Genomic DNA, 11,973 nt, shown 5'->3' on the forward strand with positions numbered 1-11,973 from the left:
TGGAAGTTTTAGAGTTTGATGAGCTATAGGTTTTGACTAATCGTAAAGCATGACTTGCTTAATTTTGATGTCAAGGTGGAGATTGTGGAAAAGTTGCCTCCAAAATTGGCAAGTGGCAAATAGTTCAGGGGTTATTTCCGTAACTTATCATTTACTATTCATAGTTTGACTATGAATAGTAATATAAGTGTGAATTTGGAAATGAGAATGGACGGTGGTTAATATTATAATAGTAATATATATGTGAATGAAAGAATGGACGGTGAACTCTTTTGTTAGGCGCATTCAAAATTTGACTATGAATAGTATATGTGAAATTGAATAATTTGAAGGCGCAGATATAATTAATAGGCGCCTACAATTGGACGCCTACAATTTGGACGGCATTTTATTTTGCAATTGGTATTCTCTTTGGCTATAAATAGCCTGAGCCAGAGAAGTTTCATAACAACCAAAAAATCATCCAAGTATATATAAAAAAACATTACATATATATACTGATACACCACCGTGTATTTTAGCTCTCCCAATCTATTTTGTAATCTCTTTCATAATCCCTGTAAACACTGCAAATTATAGTGAATTGTTTCTCGGCTTCCTCCGCCCGTGGTTTTTTCCCGATTTGGGTTTCCACGTAAATTCCTGTGTCTCTATTCTATTTATTTTATTCGTATTACGTTGTGATTATTACGCTTTGATAATTTTTGATCCCATTCCGCGTTGAGCTAATATTATTTAAGTCAATTTGGATCCGTCGTATTTTACAACATTAGGTATAAGTAACGATAGGCATGTCTTATTTATTTTTATTTTATAAAATTAAGGAACCGATGCATTATGTGCCATAGGATATTAGGAACTTTTCACGTTGTCTTGTAAAATAATTCAACGGCTGCGAATCTTAATTAAGATTCAACAGTTCATAAATGCATCACCTCAAAATTCAGAAAGATACCTTAATAATGGATTAGTGTTTGCTGGATCAAGTTAAATAAATCTGATAAAATGCATATGTGGACATGAACTATTTGTCAAGAAAGTGCATTTGCACATAAAATATCAGCAAAATGGATCAACGTAATAATGATTTGATTGTCTAATCGAAGTGGTCAAGGAAAATGTGGTCATGCTGAAACTAAAAAACAATTTTCTGTTGACAATTGAGTTGTTTTTTTTGGATCTTGTGCACACAGGTACCATTGCTTACAGAAAATTATTATCCACATATTCTTCTCTTTTCGGAAGAAACGAGTTTGCTTAAAACTACCTAAATTAATAACAAAGAAGTGCTCGATGTTATATATCAGGGTACGTAATACTAATTTTCTGTGATACATATTGAACAAGAAGCATGAAAAACCAGTAAAACAACTTATTTGAACTGAAAAACAATGATGCCATTATCCATAACGATGTTTGTTGTAGGATCAATATACTTATACATTGTTTTACTTTGTAATAGCAGTATAGCAACAGCTCATATGTAAGTATGTTTTTGTTATGAGTTAAAAAAATTAATATGTTGCTAATATAAGTAAAAGTTGAAGTGCACCAATAATATATGTACCAAAAAATAAGAATGTTGCTCATATTAATAGCAAAAGTAAAATGTGTTACTAATATTAACACTTAGGGGTGAGCAAACGGCCCGGTTGGACCGAACCGAACCGGACCGGTTTTCATATAGTGGGCCGGTTTTTGGTTTTTAGTAATCATCTAATCTTGGGTATAAAATCGATAACGACCCCGAAGTTGAGGTATTATTTTTCTTTAAATGTGTTGAATTTGTCATCTTCTTTAAACTATCATAATCATTTGTTTGAAGTTGGAATGACATAAATTTTTTTCTAACATGTAGTTTACTATATTTATTTTATTTTAGACTACATAAACATATAACCCTAAAACATAGGGTATTAAAACTTAATTTATGTTGTTTCAACATTGTTGGTTGATTTGGTATTAAAGTACAAATATTTTTGGGTAAATTTTTGTTGGTTGATTTGGTATTATTCTAATTATTTAGATTCAAATCTTTGATTAGTTCATTTAACACATAGCTTTATCTACTTGTACCTACTGTGTAAGAACTTGTATCGGTTCCAACTGATTTGACCAGAAAATTGGGACTGGCACCGACACCAACACCGGTCTAGGTTAACCAGTCCGGTTATCAGTCCTCTCCAATTAGCTTAAAAGGTTCTGGTCCAAAACCGGTTTTGGACCGGCTCGGAGCATTTGCTCACCTTTACTCACACTTTACCCTTTACCAAGGAAATCATGGAATGATGATAATTAAGTATGTTCTAAGTTGGATTAAATCTTAATCCATGCCAACTTCTAGTTTAATGTTGTTATATATCGAGTAAATGAAACATTTGTGAGTACTAAACAATAATTACATGACAATTTGTGAAATACTCCTCGAACTTTTAGAATTAGACAATTGAAATGTATACTTACTAGTTACTACTAGTTATATGATTGAATGTACGTTAAAGCATTGATCTTAATGAAATGAAAGATTCACATAATGTAAGAGTTTAGTGATAAGGGACAAAGTTGAAGGAATGAACTGTAAAGTGTAAAGCGGCATAGGGGTGCTAGTATATATAAAATACATTTATCAAATTCATGACATACCTACAAATGAAGGGATTTCAATATTGATTCTGTTGAGTGGAAATCCTGAATAGTTTAACCACATTTTATGTTAGTTGTCTGGGGCAACATATTCAGTTGTAGTCAACCACGTTTTTAGAAGCAATCACCAATTTATGCATTCTTCTAGTGAAATTGAAGTTAGTTTATGATCAAAGCGAAGCATATTCGGTAATTATAGTACTCATTCTAATATTAATAAATAAAAGCATCTTCCAAAAAAACTCTCTGTTTTCCAACATCAAATATATAATCAAAAAAATAATTGAAATTTTCAACTTTAAAAACTCATAAAATCCGCATAAACCATGGACTTCAAATTATGTATCATTGTTTAGAACTTTTTGCATTATCACTAGCCTGAAAAGCAAACACTTTTATAATGTATCATCATTTATAAAAATTACTCAAACAAACATTACGCTTTCAAAAGCCACAACTTGAGAAACTTATTGATACAAACACTTAACAAACAACCAATAAAAGAATATTTATCATTATCAAACAAAAGAAAAAACAAAACACTACACCATATTTAAAACATAATTCGATACTCAAATTCTAAAAATATTACGAAAATGATCAAAGCCACTATAATAAAAGATTTACAATTTGGATCACATCTAGCAAGTTTATAGACATTTCATTACATGATTACTTGATGGATGATAGGACAGTAGCTACTCTCTCTCTCTCTCTCTCTCTCTCTCTCAGTAACGTGGAGGATGTTGACCTGGGTAAGGAGGACCTGATCACAGAAAAAAAAATTTACTGATTTAGTAGGAATGCACTTTATTTCTTTTTCATTATACAATGTTCTTACTTCTTACATTACTTAATTAATTTTTTTACTATTATTGACTTACCAGGGGGATAAAAAGATCCATAAGGTTGAGGAGGGTAAGCTGAATTTGGTGGATATGGTTGTGCTGCATAAGGAGCTGCTGCCTGAGGTGGGTATGGAGAGGGTGGATAGGCGGCATTAGGTGGGTATGAGGGGTAGGGCGATGGTGCAGGGTAACCACCACCACCACCACCACCTCCGGCTGGTGGATATGGATATCCGCCGGAAGCATGTGGAGGATATGATACTGATGGCTGATGTGGTGGTGGTGCAGAGTATAGTGATGGCTGTGGTTGACCATATTGTGGAGCTCCTGAAGCATGACTGTTTGCTGGTTTCTGTAAATTAAAGAACAAAAATTATAATTTTTTTTTATCATAACATATATCTTGTTGAAAGGGTAAAAATTGAGCTTACATTGGCATTCGTGTAATGTATAATCAATCGAACCTCTCCAGAATGTCTACATGACAAGAATTGAGGGTTAGAAAGTTATTCGAGGTATAATCAAGTAGAACTAAGAACATTCTCTAAAAACCATGCCCTAAAACACAAACCTGCCAGTTTTGGATTGCAATGGCCAAGTGCTATCATCAAATCCCTGTGAAAGAGCTTTCGCCAATTGAACTCTGTAACAACAACAATACATCGGTTAATTGAGAAGAAAGAAAAGGTAATACAGTGGGAATGTAATTCATGAAAGCAGATCAGGATGAAAAAGAGGAATTAATTACTTTCCGCTGCCAATAAAGTCATCATGTTTGACTGTATTGCTATTCCAAACATTAACATTCAACTCTCTTAATCCTTCAATTAGTGTATACACGAATTTCTCTTGGAACGTAGGGTTCTTGCCTCCATCTGTACCAATTCAATAATCGAAAATTAGAACACAGATCTTCAAACATCAATTCATAAACAGAAAAGGATCAGAGAGTTGACCTGTACAGGTACGTGTTCGAGATCTGTTGCTTCCGTATTCAACACAAACGTAAGGATCTTGCCTGGAAATCCACTCCGTATCTTTCAATTTATTGCAGCTAACAACTGAAAAAGTCCAAACAACCAAATTAGATCTTAAATCTAACAAATTATAGCCATAGAAAAACAAAAGCATCGGGAAATTTAGTGGTAAGACGTTATCAAGAAGCGAAAGCAACCGACAAACAACTTGCAGAGTTTTTCACCCAAAATCACGACTCGTTTTTGTAGAATGATTAATATATTCCTACATAAACAGTTAAACACATATGAATTCAACGATCGTGTACGTACCAGTGACTTCGAGAAGATTACCATGGATGCCGTGAGTCGTCATTATAGGATGATAACTTGAGGAAATTGAGAGAGATTATATATAGAAGAGGATTGAACGCGCTTCGACTAAATAAGGCAAATTGGTGAATATATATTTGAGGAATTTGCGTAAGAGTGTTAAAAAGCCTAGTCCTCTCGTACTGGTAAACGCTGAAAGGCTGAAGCGGCTATGCTTAGAATATTTAATTCTTCGTTTTATCTTTTTGAAATTGACCTCTTTGAATATTTAATTCTTCATTATCTAATACTTAGAAAATTAATTATTATAACCTCAGATAACTTGAATATATTTTTTGAAATTGACACCTTTGAAATTTCAATATTTAATTCTTTATTGTCTAATACTTTAATAATTAATTATTATAATTTCAAATAGCTTGAATATATCTGAAAATTTTCGTTTATAGTTTTATAGCCCGTTTGCTAATGGGATGTGGGCCTGTGGTCCGGTGATGACGAATGAAATGTTAAAAGTGGAGGTCGACGGCATTAGGTCAAGGAATGTGGGTTATCATTTTTTTTTTCTTACAACATCGTTCACATTTTACTGTTATATATCACTCCCCTAAAAATATACATCAATATATTGTATAATAATATGAAACATGGAGAAAGAGAAAAAAATATGGTGGAATCAATTCATGCAGGGGATTTACTGCCACCTCAGCCCACCATAGGGTGTACATCCTATGGCGTTACGGGCATAATGGTGGTGATGAAGTTTGTTGAACTTGTAATCAATGACCGAATTCATATTTTATTTTTTAAAGGTTAATCATTTATATTGGGTAACTCAAGATTATATACTTTAATAAATTAATAATATTAAAAGAAATAATAAACAAAATAAGATAAACGACACAAGTAACTACTATGGCCTTGTCTTGATTGAACCAAGTTTAATAAGTAATTTCGAGTTTAAAAACGATAAAAAGAATGGTCGTATTTGGATCGTTTGAAATATTTGACATTTGACTATATTAGTAGTATGATAGAAATACATAATCAAATAAGTCCATGTAAATTTTAATTTTGGAAGAGGGACAAGGCAAGTCGATATACATTATGAATTTATCGGGTTATGATCATATTTTAATGATTATCATATCATTATATTTTAATATTTAATGTAATCATTGTCATAGGCAACTTTCCACATAGACGGCATATTATTTTGGATGGGATCCAACTATTGAAATTAGTCGGATTACATATATTTTATTTTAAGGTTTAAGATACCAGCGGAAAAACTAATAGTTGAAAAGTTAGTTGTTATATAAAAAACTAGTTGATAGTTGAAAAATTAGTTGATAAAAAATGATATTTGTGAACTTAGCTGATAAGATATGTGAAACTAACTCATAAGCTAGCTGGAAAATATAAAATGACATAAAAAGACATAAAAAAACATGTAAAAGAATATATTTCTTATAAGTAATTAAGAGTATATTTGGATAAAATTTAAAAAGCTCTCGAAAAGCTAGTTTAACTAGCTTTTTTAAAAAACTAGCTTATAAATTACTTATTTGCCAAACATGGCAACTTAAAAAATCTCGAAAAATAGGCTAGTTATGGCACACTAAGCACAACCTAAGATTATCCATAATTATGAGTTCAATGGTAGAGTTGAATGAGGTAACAAGTTTAATTGTCATTCAATAGATGAAACTCTACCATTGTGAGATGCCACACTGACATTTGATGGATTTTGAGTTCAATATATATATATATATATATATATATATATATATATATATATATATATATATATATATATATATATATATATATACTTTATCGGATCATTTTCCAAGTACCGCCCAACATGGTTCCGCCAACATGGTTCAACCAAACATGGTCCTACAAATGTGGTTCGGCCAAACATGGTTCTTCATACAACAACGTTCAACAACACGGTTCAGTTCGGTTCGGTATTGTTATGTTGGTTCAGTTCAGTAATACCATCCATTCCTTCCCAAGACAAAAAGTTGCTCCCGACACCTCAAGTACAACTCTCTACTTTCCTTCCTAAGGTAAAGTGTACTTCTCTTATAAATACATCCCTTGACAGACATACTGGGGGACGAAAGTAAGTTATAATCTCTCTCATGACTCTCTTATATGCACATAATTGGTTTCCTTCCGCTTAAAGGATCTGACTTATATTTCATATCGATACTAACTTGATCGTCGGAAGTCACTCCCGAGACGCAAGTCCTGGGTGGCTCTAACGATCTTGTGGATGAGTGTAACATTTTCCTTTTCCCCACCGAACTCTTCAATAAGTAAAATGAAACTTTTATATTTATTAAATAAATACCACAAATTAGTTTTTGTAATATTCTATTGAGCTTTGTAAAGTTCAATGCATTGTATGAAATAACTAATAGAGTTGTATGGAATGTAGAAAGATGACGTGTCAATCCATTGAGCTCTACAGAGTTCAATCCATTGTGAATGTCCTAACATGGTATCAGAGCTATGCTAAATTAATTCCCTAAATCCATGTTTTTTTCTCCCTAAATCGACTTTCTTCATACTCAAGGTGTCTTCCTCTTCTCTTATTCCTCACCACCTTGTACATCTTTCTTCATACTCAAGGTGTCTTCCTGTTTTCTTATTCCTCACCACCTTGTACCCCACGTCTTCTCTTCTTACTTCCCCACATTCTTCTTCCATTCAACACTTAAATCATGGTTGCATAAACCAAATACCACCCCATAATAACTATTTCCAACATCAAACATTCAATTCCAATCACCCTTGAGATGGAAAACAACGAGTATATTTTATGGTTAGAAATTAAAATCTACTCTCCAATCATTGGGTTGTTCGATACATGAATTATGTATACATATAATATAGGACGATCATATAATAGATTGTGATAGGAAAATAGTATAATTCTAAATATCATTTTTTAACATACAATAAGTCATCTATAGAAAAAAAAAAATTATTTGGAACATACTTATAAGATTTGGTTTGGATAACATTATAATTTAAATAAATTAAATAACTTCATAAATTTGTCAAAAATCTCAAAACATTTTAATATTTTTTTAACATCAAATATCTTATCAAATTATTACATGGAGAATATTTAAGCAATATCAAACATAATTAGGCAAAAAAATGACTACTTTTCTACAACACTAAAAAAATTAAGACTCTAAAACGTATTTTCAAAAATTGTGAAGTGTTTTTAACTGAATAAATTAAAATTTGTCTCCACATTTCAATTCAGACACACACATTTATAAAGTAGCAATATGTACCGTCAACAAATAAACTGACATATTTACTACCAAAAATAAAGAATGATTTGTACACAACACTTTTTGATTTCTATACAACAAAGAAATGTTTTTTCTTTCATGTTATACAACTCTCAAAAGTATAAATTGTAATGTATAGATAAACATTGTTGTATTCAAATCAATTATCCTACCCAAAGGCCGGTTATCGTCCATAAATGAGCACATATATTTAATGATGGGAAAACATGTAACTAAATTATGAACACAAAGGACATTAGACATTATACATGCATTGACAATTCATCACATCAAATATCTTTTTTCAATATTCCATAGAGACCTTACGGTTTACTTAGTTTCAAATTTCAAGCACCTACACAAAATAAAAACAAACAATAACATAACCCTGAGTTTCATAGAATGGGGTAATAGGGAAGGTAAATTGATGTCCAACCAAAGTTGTTTTAAAAATAAAAATAAAAATAAAACACCTCTAACAATAATTAAAAAGGAATGTGCCTCGTTGATTAAGATCTCATGCATATCACACATTAATCCATCATCTAGCAAACTAAAAAAATAAACGAGTAATTAAAATGGAAATTATCAGTGATTAAAGACTAAGCAAAAAGAAGGTATAAACAACAAATCTAGAAATAAGGAGGATTAGGGGTAGACATATGCAAGTTATATGAATACATGCCACTTAATCAAATAGTATCAATAATGCATGGAGCAAGCACTTGGCATAACATCACAAGCAAAATACTAACAAATATAACATGCAGGAATAAGGAAAACAATTGTCGGACTCATAGGGATACAAGCACAAATAAATGTCACCATGAAAGGTCTACATATAGAAACAATGTAAGCAAAATACTAACAATTAAACATGGAGCAAACATTAGCCACAAAGTTGGAGTAGATACAAGAAAATATAAGCACGTGGTAAGAGGGAAAAAATTCATATTCGCATCCAACACTAATAAAAGCACATTTGAAGGACTATATGTTGGAAATAGTGTCCAAAATCATTAACTGTTTTGATAATATTTCTAATAATAGCAGAGTCCTTTTGGGTTGGCCTCATAACCAAAATACCAATAAGGAAATCGAGATAATAAGTTGTTAATTTATTATGAATTAATAAATTAATTAGAAATTATTTTGGTAACTAGTTAAAAGGTGTTAATTAATTAAAGAGCTTGAATATTAATTAATCCAAGGGACTAATTGGAATATTCCAAAAGCTATTGGAGACTCTGATATAGATGAAAAATGATGGGTTTCTTGATAATGATAAGTCAGGTTTGAATCAGATAAGAATTAACACTAAGAGTTTGAATCATTTTAGTCTACTGCCTATAGATAGACTGCAAAGGGTAAACCCTAGAGCTGTTGATTCCCTTGTAAATTTCTTCCACCTCTCTTATTTTATTTCCATAATAAAATTCTAACCCCCTCTCCTAGGGTTGGTTAATTATGTATAAACCCTAGTTTAGGGTTTGCCCTTTTTGCTTTTGCTGTTGTGGGCCTGATTCCATTAGAGGGGTGTTATGTTGGATCCTTCATCAATAGCAATGAATTGGTATTCTCGAGATCACAATCAAGCACTAAATAGATTAGTAATTCTTTCTTTTGTTTATTTTTAAAGTATATTGTTATAACTAGTAAAACCTAGATTCTAGGATGCATGTGCACTTAGGTAAATCTATCGATTGTTTCTGCTACCTTTAGATATGTGCTTGATGTTAGTAATCCCCAACACTATATATACATAAAAGGATTAAACTTGTAGGACTACTCATATACTACTCAACTACTATGATCCTATGCCACCACACCCTTCTATATGAGGTCATGTCCTTGAAAAGATTCATCTCCTTCAGATCTAACATCCATATATTTATCCACTTTCTACATGGGTGTATTATCCTCCTCTCACCATCCACAATAAACCATCTCCATCCTCCTAAACGCAACATACAATTGTTTCTAAAGACATGTCCAACCCATCATAATCTTCATTCCCTTAAATAATGGTTGATTGTCACCACTCCTAATGAGTTTCTAATAGTTGATTCTGAAACTCGCTCCAATATGGTTTTTCCACAAATTAACTGAAACATCCTTATTTCAGCTGCCTACATATTCCTCTCATAATCCTTCTTATTCGGTATACATTCAGATTCATGCAACATAACCGACCTTACAACAACCATATATAATTTTTCCTTAAGTTTCAAAGGAGCCTTCTTGTGATACAAGACTACAATGGCTACTCTATATTTTATCCATTCCGCCTTTATATGGTCAATGACATCATCCTCAACAACACCATCCATATGAGTCATAAACCCTAAGTACTTAAAGCTACGGGTGTTTATGAGGCTGTGTAGTTCAGATAGTAATAAGATTATGAACCATGAACACATATACATATCTCACTTGTACTATTTGAAACCAAATTGAACCATCCAACTACTTGAATCGTGAGGGGGTATTTAACTATGTTTTGATTTGTGGATACCCACCAAATACTAAAATAATTCAAATCACACATAAAAAATAGAAAATATGGATATAGAAATCTATATAAGCTTCGTTTCTTCTAGATTTCTTATTTAAAAGTTTATATGTGTTTTATTATTTTTCACCAAACAAGAGAAACAGAAAGCTTGTTGTCAATTGTTTGGCTTGAGAATTCATATTGCTTATTTCTATGAGATTTGTGTGTTTCGTTTTCTCTATGTCATTGTTTCCTACCATACAAGTTGATTGTTTTTATGTAAAATGAAATATGTTATGGATGTACCGAAATGAGTTGGAATGCCATCTTGCAAACCTACTTACACTCCTATCGATACAAATGAAAAGTTAGTACTAATGATGGACACCCTTACTTCAAGCCTAATTTGTATCCCAACTGTTTTGGAGAACTTCAATGCCTCACCTTCTCCCGAAAAAATATCTTAAATGCAGTTCAACATATATGCTTCCATATGTATTCACCTCGTGAATCCTATCTTGGTTACATAAAGTAGAATAAACATAGATCAATGATCGTTTCATGATATTTTTGCTTAATTTGCTTCTTTAGTTATCTCTTTATCCGATTTTGTAATAAGCATCATAACCCAGCATGGGGGGGGGGTTGCTAATGATGTTTTAGAAACATGTTGGACTCAAAACTTTCTTCTTAAGCTTTTGTTGCTTACTATTAAGGCTACCATCGTTTATTATGATAATGTAAGTGTCAATTATCCTTAGAGTTTTTGAATTAGTTCTTCTTTTTGGTGATTGATCTTTAGGACGCATGTGGGTTAGATGAATATATGGTTAAAAGTAAGTTATGAGCTCCAGGAATGAAATAACAATGAATAGGTAAAAGTTGGGTTTAAATTGAAAAAAAATTAGGTCTAATATGTGAAAAAAAATACAAAATATAAGATCTTTTATACGTCTTGGTAACCGACTTTAATAATGAAAAAACAAGAAATAAGTAAAAACTGAGTTTATTTTGAGAAAAAATTAATATAAAAAGAAAAAATATATAAATTATAGGGTCTTTTATAAATAAACCCCATATACAATAATATATATATATATATATATATATATATAAGTTATTGCGAGAACTTAAAGATTTGCGAGAACTCGAAAACTTCTAATCGCTTATCATTTTTCAAAACCAAAATCACTCTTGGACTCCTAAGGTTATATCGAAGAGAGATCCATGCTAAAAAAAGATTTGAAAACTTTTTTTTTTAAAAATGTGTATATATTCACATTTGAATGTAAATATATGTGCATGTAAAGCATATTTAATGTGTTTTTCAAAAAATTTCCAAACCAACGTAACAATAAAACTCTAATACCAGCGTTTAA

General features: G+C 31.5%; 1 protein-coding gene across 1 annotated transcript; it reads right to left on the reverse strand.

Moving 5' to 3' along the window:
* Positions 1 to 3,141: 3,141 nt before the first annotated feature.
* On the reverse strand, positions 3,142 to 4,954 carry LOC145117464 (elicitor-responsive protein 1-like). The gene is made up of 7 exons (XM_079053756.1): positions 4,781 to 4,954; positions 4,448 to 4,552; positions 4,240 to 4,366; positions 4,063 to 4,134; positions 3,923 to 3,968; positions 3,528 to 3,843; positions 3,142 to 3,409 (listed from the first exon to the last, which is right to left on the reverse strand). The coding sequence occupies exons 1-7, from the start codon at positions 4,821 to 4,823 to the stop codon at positions 3,372 to 3,374; spliced, it is 747 nt and encodes a 248-aa protein (XP_078909882.1). The 5' UTR covers positions 4,824 to 4,954; the 3' UTR covers positions 3,142 to 3,371.
* Between the last annotated feature and the right edge of the window lie 7,019 nt (positions 4,955 to 11,973).

The sequence above is a fragment of the Lactuca virosa genome, chromosome 5 (assembly GCF_052849685.1).
Source record: "Lactuca virosa cultivar CGN04683 chromosome 5, Lactuca_virosa_CGN04683_v6, whole genome shotgun sequence".
In the NCBI taxonomy this organism is placed as follows: Eukaryota; Viridiplantae; Streptophyta; class Magnoliopsida; order Asterales; family Asteraceae; genus Lactuca; species Lactuca virosa.